The sequence below is a fragment of the Diadema antillarum genome, unplaced genomic scaffold (assembly GCF_040938485.1).
Source record: "Diadema antillarum isolate AM-2024a unplaced genomic scaffold, OU_Dant_1.0 seq00002357_RagTag, whole genome shotgun sequence".
In the NCBI taxonomy this organism is placed as follows: domain Eukaryota; kingdom Metazoa; phylum Echinodermata; class Echinoidea; order Diadematoida; family Diadematidae; genus Diadema; species Diadema antillarum.
This window is the reverse complement of record NW_027272971.1, coordinates 45,031-68,843: the sequence shown is the minus strand read 5'-3', so window position 1 is coordinate 68,843 and position 23,813 is coordinate 45,031. Positions and strand designations below refer to the sequence as shown.

At 40.1% G+C, this 23,813-nt stretch overlaps 1 protein-coding gene across 1 annotated transcript; it reads right to left on the bottom strand.

Moving 5' to 3' along the window:
- Positions 1-244: 244 nt before the first annotated feature.
- LOC139714637 (receptor-type tyrosine-protein phosphatase N2-like) lies at positions 245-22,807 on the bottom strand. The gene is made up of 8 exons (XM_071626317.1): positions 21,141-22,807; positions 14,001-14,201; positions 13,386-13,565; positions 12,059-12,206; positions 10,283-10,356; positions 9,540-9,617; positions 6,413-6,601; positions 245-359 (listed from the first exon to the last, which is right to left on the bottom strand). The coding sequence occupies exons 1-8, from the start codon at positions 21,153-21,155 to the stop codon at positions 261-263; spliced, it is 984 nt and encodes a 327-aa protein (XP_071482418.1). The 5' UTR covers positions 21,156-22,807; the 3' UTR covers positions 245-260.
- Between the last annotated feature and the right edge of the window lie 1,006 nt (positions 22,808-23,813).

Genomic DNA, 23,813 nt, shown 5'->3' with positions numbered 1-23,813 from the left:
TCAGGGGCATAGTTGAAAGATGATGTTAGGAGGATGAGCTACAAATAGCTTGTTTTTTCCTTCTTTCTTTCTCCTTTAATATCAAATGGGAACTACGAAACTTGAAAAGATACTGGACCGGTAGAAAAAAAAATATCTGAATGGCTCACGTTAATGATTAGTATCTACATGTATATGAAAAGTGTTGTTGGTCAATGGTGAGAAAAGGGGGGGGGGGGAGATGGAGAGCAAACTGGGGAGGGGGGTAAAGGTTGGTGGACTCACCTTCTGAATTCCAGTAATGACTTTGGTGACGGAGGAACTCCATTCTCTGGCCAGGTCAGGAAGTGGAACTGGGTCACGGTACGTGTCTCCTGGGTCTGGAGGGCAGGTGGGAAAAAAGGAAGATGAGAAGATGGAAAGGAGGAGGATGAGGACAAGGGGAAAGTGGAAGATTGGAGGAGTGGGAAAAAAGAGGAGGAGTAGGGGGAAGAGAAGGGGGAAGGAGTGGGGGAAGGAACAGGGAGGAGGAACAATGGTGGAGGGGGAGAGGGCGCAGAAAAAAGGAGGGATGGGAGGGGGAAGTATATGGCAGGGGGACGAAGGGGGAAGAGATTGAGAAAAGACAAAGTAATGATGAAAAGGAGGAGGAGGATGAAGGGAGAGGGGAGAATAGAGGAGGGGAGAAGAGAGGAGGAGTAGGGGAAGGGAACAGGGAGGAGGAACAATGGTGGAGGAGGGGGAGAACAAGAGGAGGACGGATGGTGGGGGAAGTACACGGCCCGGGGACGAAGGGGGAAGAGGTCGAGAAAAGATGAAGTAATGATGGAAGAGGAGATTAGAAGAGGGAGAGAAGAGAAGAATAATGGTAGAAGAGATGGGGGAGAAGAAGAGAAGGAGGAGGGAGGGGAAGTATATGGCAGGGGGACGAAGGGGAAGAGGTCAAGTAAAATGATGGAAGAGGAGGAGGAGGAGAAGGAGGAGGCAAGAGAAGAAGAAGAGGAGGGATGGTGGGGGAAGTATTAGGCACGGAGATGAAGGGGGAAGAGATTGAGAGGAGGAAAAGTAATGATGGCAGAGGAGGACAAGGAGGAGGCAAGAGAAGAAGAGAAGAGCAGGAGAAGGAGGGAAAATGAAAGATGAAGAAGCAAGGAATGGATACAGATTACGGAAATGCGCAGTGAGGTAGAAAAATGTGAGAAAGTTTGGAGGGGAAAATCATGTTGCAGACACAGAAAAAGGTGTATATGGAAGGAATGGAGTAGGAAGGAATGATGGTACAAGAAACAATAGCAAAATTTATTAATACAGACAGCAAATGCATGTGATCAATTGCAGAAAAAGTTATATCTAGTACAAAAAAAAAATGGGATGTAAAAGAAAAACAGAATCTTTCAGGCTCACAATGTATCACTGGAAATAATGTTTCTTTACATCACTGAAGTCATCTGCCTTATATCCCTCCATGTAAAGTGAACAAATCATGCAGAAAGACCTGTTGCATTCTCTTTACGATTAATTCACGCCACTTGAAATCAAGCGCAGTTCCCACTTGCTAGAAATACGGGTGTATAAAGTGGGCCATGCATTAGTGTGCATCATCTTGAAAATATTCATGGGCTCAACTACAGAGGGAGCCCTCCAAGATCAACGACCACCCAGCTCGAGCAATGAGACTAACAAGAGGAGAAGCATGTCATTCATCACTCATAAGTTGCCGGTGCGATACCATCTACACATACGCAAATTTATGGAAACAACTTTTTTTCACCCAACTTTCTTCCCTCTCTCTCTTTTTCATTTTTTCCTTGCAGAATCGCTTCTTCACTTGACTCCTCTTTCTCTGGCCATTACACTGTGATCAAACTCGTCAAAACGTGACAGGTTTATGAGAAAGGGCACAGGTATGCATAATGCCCCGTCGCCGCGAATATACTGACAGGAAGCCATCCCGGTGAGTCACGCAGCGACCAACATCCTCGGCGAAGCTTCGGCAGTTCTCCGCTCATTGCTTCTCACTAATGAATTAACTACGATGATGGGGTTCTTATCACTCATTTCTTTTCCTGAACAATTTTTTTTTTCTCCCTTGCCATCCCCTAACTCTCCCCCCCCCCCCCCCACCATCCTCGGGTTTGATTGAAAATAGAACTGAAAGCATGTTTACGGTGCATGCAATCTTCGAGTCGACTGTGATCAGATTCAGCGCTGCGTCTCTGATCGAGACCGATATAATTTTTTTGCGCCGATGCGAGGAAATCCAGCGTGGAATCACTGGGGGAATCCTTAACCAGAGACTTTGGCTTTGCCATTGTTTGTGGCCAAAATTAATCACTATTATATTTCACATTCTTCTTACTCCCATTTACATGCCTCTATCACATTTTTGGAGGACTGTTTTTATTTCATCTTTAAAGGAGACCTCCAGATGATTTTTAGACTTCTGCATTTCAGCATCTATAAAATTGGCTATGCTAGGTACAGAGTTTCAGAACTTATAGTGACTGGTATGAGGAATATACAAGAATGTTTTCAATATTCACAAGGAATCACAATAAAAAGGATGATGACATGGCAGCTTCACATAAGAATGCATAATTGGGTGCTCAACAAAGCAGAAGAAAAGAAGAACACATGCATAAATTCTACACAGGTAAACTTGTGGTATAGCAATGGAATTACATCGCTACAATACTGGAATATGTGAGCCTCCTATGTTTAATATCATCCTTGTTCAGTATATCATGTTTTGGGTTTTTCAGGGTATTGGTTTATCTGCTCAAGGACCACAATAAATGCAAGCAAACCTAATAAATGTCACAATTGATTTATGTTCTACATGACTTTAAATAATATAAGTCATCTGGAATGCCCCTTAACTTTAGATTGCGATGCCTACAACATTTCCAGACTATCTTTTTCTTTTCTTTTTTTTAGGTACAATGTATGTTTAAAATTTAGAACTTGTACTATCAGATTTAATGAAATTTTGGCATGACATGGGGGCCAGTACACACATTAAAGAAAAGGATGCATAATCTGTATTTACTCTCTCTATGAACTTTACAAATGTGCATATGTTAAAATCCTAAATTTCAGTAAAAATATGTACACAAATATATAACAGGTGGGTGTGCATACATATACATTATTACTGACGTGATATTTTCATCAAAAAAAAGAGTATATGTGGTATCAATTTGCAATCACCAGGTTCCAAACACAAAATAAAATTGAATTGGTCTGAAAACTACTGAATACAAGTGGAAAATCGCTTCCAAAATTTCATGCATGATCTCGGCCGTATGATGCTGAAATGCATGTTACACATGTCACCAGCCTATGAAGGACAGATCCGACATAGGTCAGATAGAGGTCATCATTTCCAATTGGATCAAATCTCCCTGAGATACTGTACACTGTATCTGCCAGAAGAACTGGATAGTATGGTTAGGGAGCATGGAAAAGGAGAAATTCCTATGTCTACACCACAGTGAGAAACCTCTCTTTCCACTCCAGATCAGCTGCCATCCTCCTTTCAACCCCCCCCCCCCCCCCCACCTCTGGGGGTTGATGATTAAAAAAAATTGATATCAGCAGCCCTTTTACTGTGATTAGCAGTCGATGAGTTCATATAATCACTTTCACCCACAAAAAAAAGAGGAGTTATAATGGATGAGGCTTCGAGGTGTAATGGGTCAAACATGTGTGATTTTACGTTTTGCCGTCGTGTCAGATCCATCACGGATTCATTGGATCTGACGGGGGAAGTCACGGGCGATGTCTGCCATGTGTGCTGCGCTGTGATTCTCATCAAAGAGTGTTGTCGCTACGGCTAAAGGCGGCCACGGAGAAATGGCCACGGCACAGGTGTCTGCATGGCGGGGAGATAGGTTACTCAACACCCACGAGATCGCATCTGCGGCTGACTGACAGTCGCCGTTTCCGACTCCCGTGAAGACGGCAGCACTGGGTGGGGGGAGCGCCTGGCCGAGAGACGAGCATCACTCGGGAAATGTTGCTCACAGTGCTTTAGTATGCTGCTTTTCCAATAGCATTCAATATACCCTATCTAGATATTAACATCTGTATACAGGTTGTATGAAGCACTGCGGACTTGCATACTGGTAATCTTGTTCCACAGATTACTTGCAGCCAACAGTCGTGAACCATGCCCACGAGATAATGAATATTAAATGAATATTGCAACAAACAGGCTCATGGTTGCAACTCCATAATTTACAGCAAATCTATCTATAAATCAAACAGGTCAACTGTAACAGTGTGTGTGCAAATTGGTTATGCAAGAGAAGAGAACACCAGCTAGTGATGTAATAATGGGACTGAAAAAGTACACTCACCCATCACCTTTAATACATGTAGGAAAAGAATCCATGATTAAAAATGAGGAGGCACAACCATTGTGGGGGGGGGGGGTCCATCTCAACTAATCTTTGCATATTCCTGCACTCCCATGCTTGTAATGAGCTCACACTGAATAATTTAAATGCAGTTTGCGCTGGCAAAGGCGCTCATGCATGATGAAACTCATGAAAAATAAACGAACAAACACAAATCACAAGATCTTGTTGCATACATGAAAAAGATAGGGATGGCACAATTCATCATCACTTTTTCAACATATCCCCTCCTTTTTTTTTTTAGAGCGTGAATTTATTTTTCTGCTGGTTTCTATTCCTTTCCCCCGTAAAACCAAGTTTCTATTCAATATCTCTTGCTACTTCCCTACATACCAAGGCCAACAGAGACAAAATAAAACAAATGAGTCACTGGTCCCTGAGATGGACCTGTGCAGCGACTACAATTACGGAATTCACCATAGGAGTGATAAATCATTGGAGTATTGTACGTGGGTGAACCGCTACCCTGCACTTTTGGGCCAAATATATCCTTTGACGAGATCTTCAGCACCAGGTGTGAAAGTGATGGCACTGTTAACTGTATGAGGCCTGACTAGTGCAATCTGTAGTCTGCACTCTCAAGACCCCGACACTGACTGGCAAAAGAAGGAGGTCACTGCCAGATGTGGGGTCAACGTGAACCCACAATCACAGTTCATGTGCTTGAATACTTTCTTTTTCTTGCGAGTGCTTCCATGTTTCATTATTCACGTAACTTTTCACATCTTACAGGATTTCCATTTTTCAGAGATATGAAAGAAAACGATAAAATAATTTTTCACAATCCTTCTGGGCTGGCACTGGCATATTCAAGGGAGAATACAAAAGGGAACACAAAGCACAACAAACAAAGCTACAGTATGTCAGAGTTCCTTGCCTCCAAGTAGGAATAGAGTATAACAGGGTCTGCAGAGCAAGACTAGTATCTACAATAGATAGGTCTTCCTCCGGCAGAGAAACAAAGCAAGCACAAGGCCCTGTCACAATCACAGACAATCATGTCAGAACAGGACACCAAATTATGCATCACCATTGTCAGATGAGACTTTGGGGCTGTTAGGAATGACCTTTTTATGCATGCAATTGTGTGTTCGCTATGTGTTGTTTGATAGACTTGTTTCGAGGCCACATGATAGAGCACAGACTGAAATCCTACTCGAAATGATGATGGACTCCACTGGTGATGGTGATACTAGTAACAATAATTACAATCATCATGACAATAAGGGTGATGATGGCAATTGTACAGACAATTGTGATTACAATGATGATGATAATAATAAGCTAGTTTACAGTTCCACTTTGCGCATGAGCAGAAAAAAGGTCATTTGTACAATCAGGCACATTGTTTTTCTTTTAATTCATTGAGATAAGCATCCTTAATGTAACAATTATTCATGCAACCCTTATAAATGGTGCTTTCTAGCACATCCACCTGATAGCAAGCCTGGTATTTAGCAATATTGGTAGAAAGACTTTGTTTATGCATTCAACACAAAACAATAAAATGAAAGCCTGCTGAAGTGTCAACTGACAGACAATTCTTGTCACCTGCTCTGTGTATTAAAGTAAGTTCATTCTTTGTTTGACCGTGAATTCTATAAATTGTGGGTATGCTTTAATATGCATCATGCTGATTTGAAAACGAGTGAAGTGCCCAACCAATTGAGAAAACAGAAACGTCATTTCCACCAATGTGCCATGAGCTAACTATGAACTGGCTTATAGCTTATAGCTTATAGTACCATAATAATGATGATGACAAGAATGATACTATAATTATAACAAATTATAAATGATAATACAAATTATCATCACTGTCATCCTTATTATTAATTTGTCATTATTTTATCATAACCATCATTTTTATCATAGTAATACGAGTATCATTAATGACAATATAGATGATAGAAACACAAGTGAAAATCAACTTTTACATCACCACAGACCATTTCCTTCTTTGCCATGAGCTAAACAAGGCCCCCTCCATCCACACCCTAGCTCATCCTTACCTCAAGATTTTTCAAGTAGAAGCTGCGGACGAGGTAGTCCTCGCACCAGACATGCTCGGAGACCAGGTGCACCTCGTAGAAGTGGTAGAGGGCGCTCCCCTCGTCGGGCCAGTAGCGGCAGCGGTTGATGTCCGTCTCGGCCAGGTGGGTCAGGTTGACGATGACCACTGACCCTTGTTCCCACACCATCTTCAAGAGACAAAGAGATGCGGAAAAAAAGAAGAAGAAGAAGAAAGGTTTGTCAGAATAAGGCTCACACACACACAAAAAAATGTCATCTCTGCAGGTGTTACAGAAATAACATCTCAATGCCAATCAAAGGGTGCCCAGTTCCCCCCACCATGCTAGTTATGGCAGTCTAGACTAATATGTCTGTAATCATTTTACTCAGCAACATCATGGTTCTGAGTTGTTTTCCCATTAAAGTTTTGTTTTTAACTCTGGACACCCGCTTGTCATCTTTTCAACTTTGTCCTCTTGAAACACACTTGAGTAAGATGTGATGTACGTGTAGCTTAGCTTGGTCTCTTATTCACTTCTACTATCACGCTGCATTTTTTTTTTAATTGCGTCTGTGTGATTTCATATAATATTCATACTCATCTGATGCCTGATATGAGTGATGTACATCACTAGATTAATGTCTTGATGGATATTGATGAATTCGTGTTGTAAGTAGCTCCATAACTTTTACAGCTAGAAATCAAATCACTGTAAATTGGCAACAACTCCATATGCTTAAGTTTAAAAATGTTCCATTATAATATAATCACTTTTTTTTTACACTTGTTCCTCATAAGTAGGGTTATTCGTATGACTAACCAGATTCATTTTATACTTGTTCCTCATAAGTAGGGTTATTTGTATGACTAACCAGATTCATGAGTCGGAAATATAAAATACTTAATGTGTATCAATTGCCATTATGCATTATATCAAATATCATATCATTATACATGGATTTAAAAAAAAAAGGTTCCTCCCCTTTATGTTTTCTGCAAATCCCATTATATTGCTCTGCACTAGAATATGACTCAGGTGAATTTCCTCCATGAAACAAGACTTACGCCACACCAGTCTGGCATCACGCCATTCCACAAATCTTAGGATCAAAATCATCCAACTGCGCTTGATATAAATCCATTTCCCAGCCTGGGGCTGCAGGCTTTGTACATGCTTTCTATACACTTGTACATATAAAAATGCACAGCAGCATCCAAAATGTTAATTAGTTTCACTCTCATCCACTGCTCCATGCTAACGCCACATCAGATGCCCTATCAGGCCTTGTCTAGACTAAGATGCACAGACTGGATTTCACATACAACAAACCGCCACTCCTAAACTCTCAGTCCCACATGTTGATGCTAACGTGAGGTAGCTAATTCAAGAGTTGCAAACCTGCAGTGCTCAGCAATAGAGTCTCTTACAAGCCTCTGGCAATGATCACTCACTCGATGAACATTCTACAGCCACTACATAACATTTACATATCAATATTACATCAGAAGGATAACCAAAATTACTGAAAGGCAATGACACACATTTTCATCCTTTGAATGAAAACTTTTGATAATGTTAGATCTATTATCTTATTTGTGATAGTCAAGTGAAATACCAAATCACTGACTGGGGTTGGCTGTCACTTTATTAATGATCTTCTGATTTTTGCACTGGTATAATGGAATGTCATCTTTTATTTACTACTCAAATGTAACCTATACATCTAGTGATTTGTTCTTTGCCGATGACTATCTAGTTTCTTGTGGTTTACCTCAACAAGCAACCTCAAAAGCCAAATATCACAGATCCTTTCAAGTCTTATTGTGATTCTTATGATAACAATCATGATTATGATAATGAGATTTATCACCATCACTATCTTCATCTTTTCTATATCTATAATCAGGATAGTGTTATTATCATGATCATAATTACAATAATCATTGGCATCATCATTGATGTCAAATTACAAAAGTACAGGTTGTGACACAACTTGTAAATTCCAATTTATCTAATGATCTCCCACAGGACTGACACTCCATTGCCAAAGCCAACAATCTCCTCTATTAACCCGTTGAGGACGAGTCCCGAGTATACTTGGACAGGTGTCTATGGGAAATGTGTGTTGAAGCAAAATCAGTCCGTCCTCAACAGGTTAAAAGTACATCCCAAGGTAAACACAAACCACCAACACCAAAAATTCATACCAAACACCAACTTAACACCAGATTCACAGATTACAAGAACTGAGTAGATTCTGTGGGAATCTATAACTGCACTATCATTGTGGATTCACAGTGAGGCGATGACATAGAGAGATAATGCTCGTAAAATATGTTCTAAAAATAGCCGAAATGAATTAATTTTCAGAAGAGCAGACAACCTGGAGTGATTACAGGTTATTAAACAAATATGATGGAAAGATGTGAAAAACCCACTTTTTCATGCTCTACTATGAAATACTAAAAAAATGAGTTCTAAAAATAGCCAAAATTAATCAATTTTCAGAAAAGCTGAAAACCTTGAGTCATTACAGATTAACCCGTTGAGGACGAGTCCCGAGTATACTTGGGCAGGTGTCTATGGGAAATGTGTGTTGTAGCAAAATCAGTCCGTCCTCAACAGGTTAAAAGTATATCCCAAGGTAAACACAAACCACCAACACCAAAAAATTCATACCAAACACCAACTTAACACCAGATTCACAGATTACAAGAACTGAGTAGATTCTGTGGGAATCTATAACTGCACTATCATTGTGGGTTCACAGTGAGGCGATGACATAGAGAGAAAATGCTCGTAAAATATGTTCTAAAAATAGCCGAAATGAATTAATTTTCAGAAGAGCAGACAACCTGGAGTCATTACAGGTTATTAAACAAATATGATGGAAAGATGTGAAAAACCCACTTTTTCATGCTCTACTATGAAATACTAAAAATAGCCAAAATTAATCAATTTTCAGAAAAGCTGAAAACCTTGAGTCATTACAGATTAACAAACATGAGCAAAACATGTGGAAAATCACTATTTCATGCTCTACTATAAAATGCTCAAAAAATAAGTTACAAAAGTAGCCAAAATGAATTTTTCTACAATTGAAGTATGTTTACTGCCACCATACCTGCCAGAAGTCTGCCAGTGTATTTGGCAGTGGGGCCTGGGTGGCGATGTAGGCTGGTGCTCGGGGGTCAATGTCCATCTAACGGAGAGAGGTCAAAGGTGAAGGAAGGTCAAGCGATAAAAAGTTGCTTCTAAAGTGCTTCAATTGTGAAATTAGCTATTGAAGTCAAAACTGTGTTTACACAAGGGGAAAATATAGTTACACAAGGGGATAATATCCACAGTCACACAATACGAATCTGCAAAGTGCATATTTGTTTTGTTTAATTCTTGCAGATTGAGGACTATACTGTACACACTGCATGGTGAGTCACTACTCTCGAAGATAATGCAGAAAATGAAATCAAAACCACCCAACACAAACTATCCAAGATTATGTCTGAACACGAACATCAAGTTTCAGTACAAGTACAGAATATGAACAAACAAGTAAATTGGAAAATTGAAGTAATGTTTCATGTGTATCAACAAAGATAATGAAGGCTTCCATTAATGTTCAATCTCTTCCCCTTTGTACAAGCACAGAACGGCTGAATGGCTGAATCTCAGAACCAAGACAAACATCGCTGAGAAAATTAAAGGTCCCAAATTACCGGTTGGCCATCATTAAAACCGGTATTAGATTTCAAATTTGTTATTTTTAGTTGCAAAGACCTCTAAACTCTTTTGTCTGACACTGAGGGTAAGCTTTTAGTGTCTCGGCACATGGCTTGCTGTAAAGGATGGGAAACCAGTCAGACTTACGATGGTGCTGGCGTTGACGTAATCTGACTTGCCGGCACTCGCAGACTCCGTCAGCTTCACGCGAGCGTGGTCATCTGTAAATGCGATGAGTGAAATAAAAACCATTGACAGTTCACTGCTTGATTGGGGAGAAGACTCAATAAATTCATCACAGCAGATTATCGTGCAATAAAGCATCTCTTTTTCTCCAAACCTCCTCCAAGTTCCCTTTCTTCCTCTTACAGGTGTGTGTGTGTGTGTGTGGGGGGGGGGGGCATGCATTTGCAGAGGGGGAAGGGTGAAATATCACACAAATTTGATAACACAATAGTCCATCTAATTTCTCTCCTCCTCCTCCCCCCCCCCCTCTCTTTGTTTGATTTATTTTTTTTTTCATGAGAATGGGATACCATACCTAGCACACAAAGTTTGCATCTTGAAATATCACAGCTGAATACACTTTATCTTTATTACAGTTGAATACGCTTTATCTTTGTTTCTATGTCTATCATGGTTTGCTCTTTCAATTCTCAGACTGCAAGGAAATATATTTTGAAATAAAACTTATAATACTACATTGTGTTTTGTTTTGTTATTATTCATACCATCAACATACAACTTTCATTCCCTGTCTGCAGAAGCATATAAAATATTATTGGTGCATGGTGAAAATAAATGAACAAATAAATAACAAAATGAAAATTATGGAAGTTTTTTTTCCTTTCTGAGGTCGGCTCCTTGAAAAAAAAAACCCATATATAATAGTATACATATATATATCTATATACGATGTATCAAAACCCCAAAGCTTTTCAAACATTTTTCTTTATGGATGGACTTGGAATCAGGCATGTACTAAGGAGTTCATATGAGCTGTATTATCAAAAGGGGGAGCTCTGACGTATTGTGTGACTGTACAGGACACGGCTTTCAGACTTGCACTGCTTAACACAGAGTCACTCTCTCTGGCCTTTAGGTCCCTCCCTCGTTGAACTCTAGGTGGCGCTGTTGCCTTACAAGACCCTGTCAGCGTTGGCTAACATTGGTGGGGGCTCTGGTTTGGGGTAACTTTTGGTTTGAAAAGCATGCTCACCATGTGGTGTCCATCGTATGTGTACTAACAAACAGTAATAACTAACAGTATCAGGTAATGGAATGTTGATCGTATGGCATGAGAAAGTAGAACTGAATTGTATGCCAACAAGCTTTGTTTACATTAATTTGTACATAGACCATTTGATCAGTGCATGAACTTAAAGTGATTTTCCCCAAAATCTAATTAACATTTTTAAGCCTCAAATACAACACTTGGGCCAAGTCTCTACAAAAATCCACTGGGGATTATTTCCTAAATTTCCACAGCAAGATATGGGGCGGACAGACAGATGGACAGACATTTCAAAAAAATATTACTGTATATGATGTTATTTTCACGAGAGTTCAATTTTCACGAATTTTGCAAATCACAGTTGGATCGTGAATTTAACAACAGAAAAAATGTTTCCATGCATTTACGTTAGCGTCGGCGTCAATTTGCAAAAACAACATTTCGCGAAAATGTCTATGACCTCCTCATTCGCGAAAATATCTGTACATGAAAATAACAGCATATTAAATATTACTTAGCACCTTTTGGGGGTGAAGGGATAATTTGGTACAACAGCAGACACTTGTAGCTGACAGCCCTCTATAAACAAAGAAAGATTATCTAGTGACATGGGGAAACTTCACTAGTTAAATCAAAATCTTTCTCACAAGCATCCCAATGGCAAATGATGCACAAGATACAGTACTCACATGGCACGGCCGTCTTGACGCGGTTCTTGTCGACATTCTCTGGTGCCTTGCCAATGTCGGTGCTGCATGGATCAGCTTCATAGTTACAGAGGGCCTCCCATTCCTTGCTCATGCGGTCCTTGTTGTTCAGATGGTCCTCCATGTAGCTCTGTATGAAAAGAACAAAAACCACATTTTAGTCTCAAAGAACATACTCGCTCTCATACAAACACAGCTCACTTATACATGTATGATACTGGACATGACTAAACTTTACAAGACAAAACTCAATTACGTATTGTACGAGATGGCTCATATAAGAACTCAGAATCTATCCTCATAACAATTAGTAAATGATTCGATGTTGAAAATTTTTCTGCTAAAATAGTTATAGTTGAAGCAACTCTAGGTCTACGGATGATTAGACCAGCTACCCTAAAAACCCGAAAGAATCGGGGCTACATCCAGGCACAGACACATTAAACACATCTCCTTTACGCACAAGTTACTTTACCCCCTCGCTGTGCCACGTACTCTGGACATCGAGTACAACACTATGGTACAATTGAGGGGGTTGGTGCAATATAGTGCTAACCCACACAATAGTAATTTTGAGATAATTGCTGTTGAATGTTTGGAAAGTCCATACATTGTACATTGATAAAACATGAATGCATGCATTTTCTACCATCTTATTGGTTGAATTCAAATATGATATTTTCACGGAGGTTAGAGTGAAGGATAAGGATTATGAAAATGCATGTAACTCAATTTTGACAAAAGTGTGGGTTAGCACTATATTGCACTGACCCCCTCAATTGTATTTTCTGTGCCACTTGACACTCAAAGCATATAAATAAAGAGTTAAAGGGATGGTATAGGTATTGGTTAAGGTGAGGATTCAGCTTTTGTCTTTTTGCAAGACACTTAGAAGCTACTTTATGAAATATTACAGAGCATACAATTCTAAGAGGAATTCAGAGTTGCTTTCAAGAAAATTATTTTTGATAAGGCTGAGATACCCAAAGACAAAGTAAAACAAAGCGATTCTAGTAAAAAGGTGGGTCTTACCTTTTATTAGGATTGCTTTTTCTTGGATATCTCAGCCATTTCAAAACTAATTTTCAGCAAATAAACTTTAAATTCCTCTTAGAATTATATGTTCTTTCATATTTCATAATAGGTTTTTCATTATCTCAAAGTATGATCACGTACGTTGGACACCTGAAGCCCCATCTCAACCGAAATTATACCATCCCTTTAAGCACTGGAGACAAAGAGGAAAGGAGAGATCAATGGATGGAGCCAGAGAGAGAGAGATAGATACAGTTGCAATCGATATACTGACCAGGACCACATGACCGGTGGAGATGTCCATGTTGGACTGGACAGGCTCCTCGCTCCATGACGAGGTGCTGCTCCTGCTGGACGGGCTAGGTTGGGCCCCATCGCTGGCCGCCACGCTGCTCACACGGGTCAATGGCTCCGGCTTCTCCGACTTGGTAGCCATGCGCTGTCGACATAGATCCTGGAGTCACATATATGCGTGCGTATATATATGTATATATTCATATTCATTCCTCTTTTAGACATACACTTCCAGCAGATACTGAGAAGCAAACTGCAGTATCAAGGACCCTGTAGCATGCTCAGGATGCTCCATTCCATACTATCATTATACAAACTTATTCAACGTTTTCACCAACATAACAAAAAAAATAAACAAAATGCTTGCAAACTCATTTACAGTATCAAAATGTATTATGTAGAGAGTGCTGCTAACCACGTCATAACACAAGAAATATCTATAAGTTTGGCTACATTTACTGGCCCGAGAACAAAACTTGGTGTATGAGACGATGTAACAATGTATCAATGGAGCATAGAAAGGGGTAACAAATTGCGGCAGGACCGATGGAATAGGGAATGTGGGAGGGGGGGGGGGGGGTAGACGAGTCCTCACCTGGTAGTCAGCGGAAGCCTCGTTGTCCTTCCCCTCTCCCTGCTTCAGCTCCGTCACCTTGGCCTTATCATTGGCCCGCTTCCTCAGGCAGTAGACGGTCACTATGGCGACGAGGATGCCCACCACACAGGCAACCAGCACCACAGTAAGGATGACCAGAGCAAAGTTGTCTGGGCTGCTCGATGAGATCACCTTCACGGGCTGCAGGGACGAGAAAGAGTCAAATATATTGAATACAACATAGCCAACAAGAGATACAAACTCCCGAGCATTTATATCTACTTCAATAGTTTTAGTATTATACAAAATCTCCTCACCTATATTTTCATACTTTTGGATATCTAAATGGACAGTAATCTCTTGATTTGTTATGATATTTATCTGAAACATGAATTGATATCATTACTATCTAGCAAAAATGGCAGACTATAATCTTGTTTTGTTCAAATTCATGCACTTTGCAAGCTTAATGTATTACTCACAATAATGTCTGGAGTAAAAGGCAAACATATAAGAATATATATACATTGCAAGATATACTAATGGGTCACATTCCTTTTTTCCTCTCTAAAGTTTCCTTCTTTGCTGCACATAAAGTTCTCTCAGCAAATCCTGTACATCAGAAATTGATCTGGTTTATTGCCAGTATCTATAATTGGGCACTATTGTCTCTATAAAACTCATCATCTTTGTTATACTACATATGGACACAAAAGGTAAGGATTAGACACACATCAATGCACAATATTTTCAACCCATCACCTCAGCGGTATTTCAATTCCCCCAAAGGATTACTACATACAGCACATTTGTTTGTCACATACAATGGGTACATATTACTGCATATATGAGCTATGCATGTATGGCATCACAACAAAATGAAGCCATTCAAACATGAGTGAAATCTGCTGCTGACAGCAAATTAGTCCTTCTCTTTCCCTGATATTAAAGGAGAGAGAAAGTGCGCCAGATTGCGAATATATCAAGTGCTCATTACCATAGCATATTGCAAACATATCATTGTAACTCTCACTTTTCACCTCTTATCATGTTCTTTAACTGCAATGCAATCACACATAGAATGACATAGACATTATATGAATGCAAACATATAGACCTACATACACACTTGGTATGCATACACACCTGCACACACTCACTCACCCACACACAACTGCCATTCCACCCCTCGTGACTTCTTTTGTGTATGCAGTTTCAGTTGATAAAAAAAACCTGACACTTTCAACTGTTCATATGAAAAATACACCTTATGTGATGAACTTAATGTCACAGTAAAACCAAAACCCCCACCCACACACACATTAAGAGATGAAAATGCATACAATGCAAGGATAACCTGCAATCAATCTCTGAAGGTCAATTACTTCCCTTTCCTATTGTTTCAAAAGAAGATCAGCATTCTCAAACTATCATATGATACACCAAAACACTGCACACCTTCAAGCAAGATTTTTTTTTTATTACCGGTAATTTAGATGAGTTTCTGCAGATTTGAAATCAATAATACAGTGAAGCGCTCAAGTTGATTTTCAGCCTGAAACCCAAGAACTGCATCCGCAATTAACTTCACGTTTGGCTGAGTTGAACCATTGACCCCTCGACTTCAGATTTCATTTTTCTTTTTCTTTTTTTTTTTAGGTCCAAGTGGCAATGTATGTAAGACTAAGAAGAGCAAGACTATTTCAAGTACCACATATCAAGATAGAGACTGGTTGCTTGTCAAAAAGAAAGAAAATAAAAACAGTTAAAATGGTTACAAAAACAGGAGAAATGTAACAGAAAGTCAAACGAAAGAAGAGAACAAGGAAAGAAAAGACAGGAAAAAATGGGCAGAAGCATTCTAGCTACTTCACTGTCTCTAGATTGGGGTCTGTGTGTGCTCTCGTGTCGAGATTTCTGTCCGGACTGGCTTTTAAGACTGCCCATGGCATCCTCCCCAATCTGCATTGATCGACCTTTGCAGGCATTCTATCATTCCAAAACTCTTCCTATTTTTTTTTCTCTCTCTCTTTTTCTTCCTGCAATTTTACATCGTTTCATACCTATTCTCCCTCCTGCACATACATCCGGTGCCCGTCCACGTAGGAGTGGATTTTTTTCTCTCTCTTATTTTCCCACGGGTTCTAATTGAGTTATCTTGCCTGTGATCAATCAATAAACTGGTTTATCAAGGGATCGATCCACCTATCACACCACTGCGGTTGAGCAGCGCTGACTCCCATTGCCGCATCTTTCAAATCCAAGTGCAATTTCTTTTTATTTTCCTGCCTGATTCCTGCTTCAAATTTTTCCTCATTGAGTTCTAGGTGTTCTTGATTTTTCTTGTGTGTGCATGTGCATTAATATGTATTTACAAATATACAGCTATCATATATCTGTAGGTCTTAATTATTAATATGTAAACCTGTGCCGATACGCACAAGTATATGACCTTTTTGCAACCATCCAGATAAAATGCATTTGGGGAGGCAAGTATACGTTTAGATAGGCAGATATAGATAGACTGATAGATAAATATGTAGGAGAATAGATGGATGGATACACAGAGAGATTAGTAGATAATCTATATAAAAATCGAATGAAGTTGTGTTTATCTGTCCAATATCTAGTTTTTGTCTTTTTTTTCACTCCCGTTGGGATACTGTGCCCTTGTGTTGCTTTTTACACTAGCATCATTCCTTTAAAGCATTATTTCCCATTCATGTAGCACTAGATATCTACTGGCATACTATGCTGCAGTCATTTATGAGCAATGCATGTCTTGCACAGACTCCCTATACACAAGCTCTGTCTCTGAATTCAACATCATTTCAGTTTTGTCTCTTTTTCTCTCTCAAATTACTTCTGTGAGGTCACTCTGTCCCAGCCATTGAAGTAATTCAAGCTTTACCCTTCTTACTTTTGATGGAACAGAATTACTTTAGATGGCATGGACTTTTAAAACATTGTAATCACTTTCCTGGCTCTGCAACTACTAATTCGAGACAGCTTTCAGCATCCTGGCTTGCAGTCTTGTAATCCCCGACAGGTAAAAGTTAACAAAGTTTTGCAAAATGCATCCCCTAAAATATTTGCTTTCTGTACTCATGTTTTCACTGCTTAGATTGTACACCTGTAATGGGGAATTATGTTCTCACATATCAGATGTTAAGTCTGCAACAAGGCACAAGAATCATGACCATTCAGCTTGAATCTCCTCTGACATTTATCAGTCTGACATATCCAGCAAAGACTAGTTCACTACCTTGCAGTGTCCATATTTCCTGCTTAAAAGCCATTCTTGACAGCCAAAAAGCTTGCAAGGGACTGATTTTTACAGGAACAAGAAATGCATACACACTACATTGAAATGTATTTATGAACTGTATTGACATGTATTTAGCAGGAACCAGCATTTGCCATTCATAACTCTCTAATACAAGATCCTTGTGGAAAAGTATCCACAGATTTATATTAAAATACCTGAACACACCGTCCTATTGATAAAGAACACATAAGAGCACTTCCAGCTCTCTTCCTACGCAAAACCCTTGCCATGAGTAACATTCTGTTACAAATCTACTGTTGTTCATTCTTGTTGCTCCTCCCCCACCCTTCCCCCAATAACCTGTGGGAAGCACCTGGCTCCAGAACCCACTGACTGGGCAGGTTGCCAAGATTCTCATCTGCTCCCGCACCTGATTGTTTGAAAACGTCAATTCCATTCATTCATCATTCACACTCGTTCAATCGAAACCATCAGGTAATCAACTGCTGGCAATATGGACCCACCCTTAAGAGTACAGGGCAATGAACAGTATTCAACTGGTAAAGGTTGACAGAGCGAAGTCGGTGAGCACAGTCACCTCCATCTAATCTGATGATCTGCTCATCAATTCTTTTCCAGAAAATCCGGACAAGCCCCCAAAATTGCAAAATCCAGAATTAATTAGCACAGTTCACTGTGACCCAGGTGTTGCATTTACTGTTCTCTGGTCTACCAACCAGCCATTTCCCCCTTCTTTTCTGTCTACACTGACATCTAGGTCTTCTCCTTTCAAAGAGAAGTGTCTGCATATTCAGCAGGACTAGTACCAGATACTTCATCGTGCAGAAAAAAAAAACAGAGAAAAAAATTGCAAAATATGCTTGGTGGTAAAAATGTTCAAATGTGCAGTATGCCACACAAGCTACTTCTATGATCTGATTTCATACCATGCATGTCGCAACTGAATAAAATTACCATCAAGCATGAGTAATATTAATCCCTCCCAAGATGGAAAGAGGTAACGCCATTTCTTCCTCTCTAGAATGAAACCAATCATTATTTTTTAAAGCATATCTGCGCTGTCCACCAAAGCTACAGAACCCCACCCCCACCCCATCTCGATCACACACGTCCAGCGGGAATTAAAAAGAGAAGAAGCTGGGGGTTTTCCTCTTAATCCTATCCTCACACTTTCCTGAACCCGCGATTGTGGAATCAATAAGACTAAGCACCCCTGGGCAATACGGAGACTCTTCCATCATACTGGTGCTAGGAGCAACGTGAAATTAGGGTGCTGTACTTTGAGATGTGCGGCAGTTATCAAAATCGGTCATGCAGAATTCGCCATTGCAATGTAATGTCAACTGCTCATATAATCGGCATACCTGGCTGTATTGAATACAGCCATGTATGATGAAATATATGAGCAAATTCTGTCTCAAGAGTTTACTCTGCTTCATTAGCGGTGCGTCATCAAAAAAGTGCTGATCCATCTGCCCCGTAGGAGTACCTTAGGGTGCCTTTCAAAGCGTCTCTAACAAATTGCCATGAAATACATCTGAATACTGTAGATCCTACTCCTAAATGCCTTACATCAGCCAGAGTTCTGAAATCAACATTAACCTTCGACCTTGACTTCTAACCCCAAGGCCAATAAGTATCATTGGCGAATTTTGTGCACAAATATGATTCATTCACTGCCCTTGTCATGCTTCCCTTACTCTCGACACATGGTTTGGAGAAAGTAAATGTTGACTTTCATATATTCACTTACTAAGAAAGCTGTGAGAATTTCTGTCACTGACCTTACCTGACCTTTTGACTCGTGACCTTTGCACTCTGTCACACATTTACTCATTTACATTTCCAGTCACCCTACATCCCCTGTCCCATGATCTGATGAAATGATATCAATGTCATTATCACTTTGCTCTGAAATTTAATTCTCTGTCTGCAAGGACAGACAAAGGGGGCCATGAAAACAGATACTATCACGTGGCGAGTACTCCTTGTCTCGCTTTTGAATAAATATCTCTCAGCAGAGATGAAACTATAACAAAGAAACAAAACCTGCAATAGTGCCATATTTAGGCACAATCACAACTAACGTATGCAGCAGTTTACATCTCTATCTCTCTCTCTATGTTCAAACATATGTCTATATATACACCTATATCTGTGCATATGAGTATGTAGGCCTATCACTCGAAGGCATGGATACTTGACCTACATGGATACCGAAGACCGACATAAATGGCACGTCTGAAACCACAAGTTTCACTTCCCTTTATATTCTATGTCTTGCATGAAATCTTATTAGAAAAGACTTTTTTTTTTCTCTCTCTATTTTGTGTGTGTGTGTGTGTGTGTGTGTGTCAGTGTGTAAGAGGATATTACATACATGCAACCGTCTTAGGGATTGAGGGGAAAAAAAAAAAGAGCGGGAAAAGAAAAAAACCCAAACAAAACGAGCTCATTGCCTGGATCATATCTAAGAATATCTGCAGTAAGACAAACAATCCACTCGCACGGCCTTTGTAGCGGTGTTATCAATGTCAGCCCGACTAACATCCTCAAGTGCCTGGCCGCAGAGCAAACATACCTGGCTGAGACAGCTGGCGCTTTTCCGGCATGGCAGCCCCCATCACAAAGAGATCGAAGAGGAAGGGACTTTAAGGGACGAGTGGAAAATTTGACTATCAGACACACGTGAGATTTATTCATTGGTGGAAAAAACAACAACAATGGGACAAAAGATGAGAGATACAAATAGAGTGAGAGTGAGAAAGAGACAAAAAAAAAAACACCTTACAAATTTGGATTTTTAGTAAAATTGCAATAAAAGGAAAGACACCCTTTGTGAAGTTCTCTCACCTTACTGGATAGTCTTTTGAAGTCCATGTGATAATAGTTTGCATGCATTGCTTTGTTCAGGATTTTTATTCTATCTTTTTTTTTAAATGATAAATCCATCCTCCACAAACATGAGTAATCATGTACCTCCTACTTCTCCTAATGAGGATAATGACAATTCTTTTGTTCAATTCTGAAAAGTGAGAATTTTATACAGAATATTCAGAGGGTTTAAGTTTTTCTTCTAGCAGCTATCATGTAGGACTTATTACATGCTCTCTCTCTCTCTCTCTCTCTCTCTCTCTTGCTCTCACATACACACAACACAAAATCTAGGATACAAGTTACCATATCATGAAATCACAGTATTGACCAGTCATTTGGAAAGTTTTTCCTAGACCAAATGCTAAATGTAGTAGATTCAAGTCAAGAGAGCATTTGGAGCAGTACTTCCTCTCCGGCTTCTTCCTCCTCCTCTTCTTCTGTCTCTCTATCCTTCGCTCATTCTCCCTCTATCTCTTTATCAATTTCTCCTCCCTTTCCTACTTTTAATTTTCTTCTACCAGCTGAGTATGCAACACTCAGTGTTATTCTTCTTCTATGAATGACATTTAACCATCTATAGATCAGATGGATTTGTTAATCAAGGTTCCCAACATAATTTACCATTTGCAGATGAAACAAAAACCCAGCATTAGTGTTTTAAAATAATTGTAAATGTTAGTTAGGGATAGAAACAACCACTGTGAAAATTCGAATCAGTAAAATTTATGTTAAGTATTGTTAAATATGCAAAATGTGAACAATAGTTATAATAAAAATGTTCCTAGACTAAACCATCTACAGTTATTGAGACAAATACTAACATCGCCATATATTTTAGGCTTTATTGCAAAAAATTCATATTGGAGGGTGTTTTGTAGTACAACAGACCTACACATATGCATGAAAGGTGATATCTTGAACATTTTTCGAATCACTGTTCCCAAAGGTAAACTGGACCTTTAAAGTTTGCTCACCGTATCGGGCGACATCCTTGCTCACACGTCTGTCCATTCTACAAAAACCTCACGTGGCAAAAGACTCTACTGCCTTTGTGCGATCAAAACTCTACACTTGTGATCGCATGATGATACACCAACGCTAAACCGTGACCACAGCAACCGTTCTGGCACTTGCACTGATTTCACCTCATTGTCCCTTTTGCACAAGGAGAGAGGTCTTCCAATCTTCATCGCGAAGTCTGGAAGCAGGTCGGGCCGGATTGGATACTCTTCGACAGGGCAGTATCAACGAGGGTTCCCACGGAGACTTCGTTAAGAGAGATAATCTCGCAATTATCATCCCTACAAAAGGCACGGCAATGGCGTCACAGAATCACACCCCTGAGCGTTTACCCTCTAAACGTCTGCACTGCAGCCTATAGGTGATGCAAAATCCCTGTTGACTGCAAGAAGAGCTGCCTTGCTTCGGTCTCTCTCTTCTCTGATGTATAAAAGCTCACGGATGAGTAGTCGGTGGTGCTGTTGGATGTTGGCGTACTCTTATGCTTTGGGTCTGGATCACCACAGCAAGATATTGAGGCAATCTTCAACTTGCTTTGACCATCTCACAAGAATGCCTTTGTCAACCTCAAAGGGCAGAATTTTCGCAGCACGCTGTATCTCGGGCAAGACGTGAAGAAGATTATTTAAACCCTCACTGATCTGATTTCAGGAAGATGGATTTGACACATGACATCTGAAGAACCAGCCTATCACAAATGCTTACTTTCCCTCTATGCTTTTGAAAAGATTGCGTGGAAGCTACTAAACCAAGTCCCTTTTCACTGATGCATCATAGTGAGGTCAAATTGAAGATATTCATATGGCTCTTGCATTTGAGTCAGGCCAAGAATAAAACAGAATTTTCTAGGTTTAGGTTTTTCTTTGTGGATGTGCCAAAACAAATTACAGGTAGAGGAAGGGGAGCAAATGAAGCTTTGAGGTAGATGTACTTCCCTCAGAAAAAAAAAAGATAAGAAAAGTAGGAAGTGCCCAGTGCAATGTATCTGAAAAGCTGAAAATTTGAATCAGTACTCTATATTCCCCTAGTAGAACTGAACTGTGAAGCAGAATCTTTTAACAAATGCTGCTGAAATGCACAAATCTACTTTCTGCTCTCACTAAAAAGAGGGATATTCATCTGACATCAAATAAACATATAAGAGCCAAAATTATATAAAGCTGGTATCTGCTAATAAGAAAAAGAAAATTCGTCCAAAGTTCCTGCTGCAGGTAGAAAAAAAAAATGTGCTGGAAGACGTTCAATCAAATCTCGCCGGTAGAACAGAGCAAGCGATGATCTGCGTGCAACAGCATTGAAAGTTTCCACTGGACATAGAGAAAAGAACCGGTATATAGCCACCACCACTGGATACCAACGACCTGGTGAGTTCCCTTTGTGCTAGCCAGCTGCTACCTCCTCCAACAAGGGCACGGGGAAGAATGAATGAATACTGACTGGTTGCTCCAAGGTTTAGCAATAAATCTTTCTTTCTCCTCTTCCCATATCTCCCTCTTTCTCTCCCACCCTGGGTTACGATTTCCCAGCGCACAATAGGGGAAAGAGTGTTGTTCTCGAATGATTGACACGGCAGCACAACGCCGGCCACGTGGCAAGGGGGTGGAGCCTAAGGTCTTCTACTACCAAAAGACCCGCCCGCTTTATTGGAAGATCAGCTATAATCTTCTCCCACCCCCCTTCTTTCTCTTTCTCGCTCCACTTCCCTACTACTGAGTTGTGCATACATGCACACCAACCCAATCACAGCTTTGCATGATGTGGCGCTTCACAGCTGTGACCCAATCCATACACAGACTGGCAAAAAAAGAAAAAAATCTTATAATCACACAAATGTGAAACTGCAGGGTACTGTACACATTCAATCACCTCAGCACAACCTTTTACAACAACTAACAGCATTTCAACATGTAAGACAACTTCATTGCACTGAAGTTCCAGTTAAATTTTTTTTTTCCTTCTTTTCCCTTTCTGCATGTACATTATCTGGTCTGCACATACACAGCTGCATGTTTAATAGCTTCCTGAGAATAGATACAACTGTATGTGCAGCTAATAACACTGCTACATAGTCTGGTGTGTAAAGTCTCTCCTTTAAACACGGCACAAGAAAGCAAACACGAGGTCCGATTATTGATGTAGTCAACACGTGTTCTGTGTTTGCTGAATCGTCAGGCTATCTCTGCGAGACAGCACGCATGTGAATCATACAGGTGGGTTGGATACCTCGCAGGCAAAAAATCTTAACCAGTTATTGAGGGGAAGGTCCTTTTCTTCTTGTCTCTAAAGGCATAAGAGGACATGATCTATTGTTTAATAGGTAAGTGGCAAAACAAAGAAATGGACCACAGCACATGGCGTTCGAGAAGCATCTGTGAAACTTGATATGAGTCACTGGGACATTGGTGCAGCAGTTTCATCATCGATGTTCAATGCCGAATTTTTATTATAACAGCTGTGAAATTCTCTTCTCCTTCTCAAGCTTGCAGAGCTCAGTGTGCCTTTCTTCTGGTCAAGCCACTGGGGTGTTACAGACCCGGTAGCCTGGAGATTCTGGGGGTGGCCCTTTTGAATCAGTCATCATTCACTGCCCACAGAGGTACATTCGGAAACCACGAATAGCGCTCATC

Excerpts from the sequence above, each read along its gene's own strand:
- LOC139714637 (XM_071626317.1), bottom strand. Across the intron at positions 9,618-10,282 it reads ACGTCAACGCCAGCACCATC|ATGGACATTGACCCCCGAGC; the intron begins GTAAGTCTGACT and ends TCTCTCCGTTAG. Across the intron at positions 6,602-9,539 it reads CACTGGCAGACTTCTGGCAG|ATGGTGTGGGAACAAGGGTC; the intron begins GTATGGTGGCAG and ends TGTCTCTTGAAG.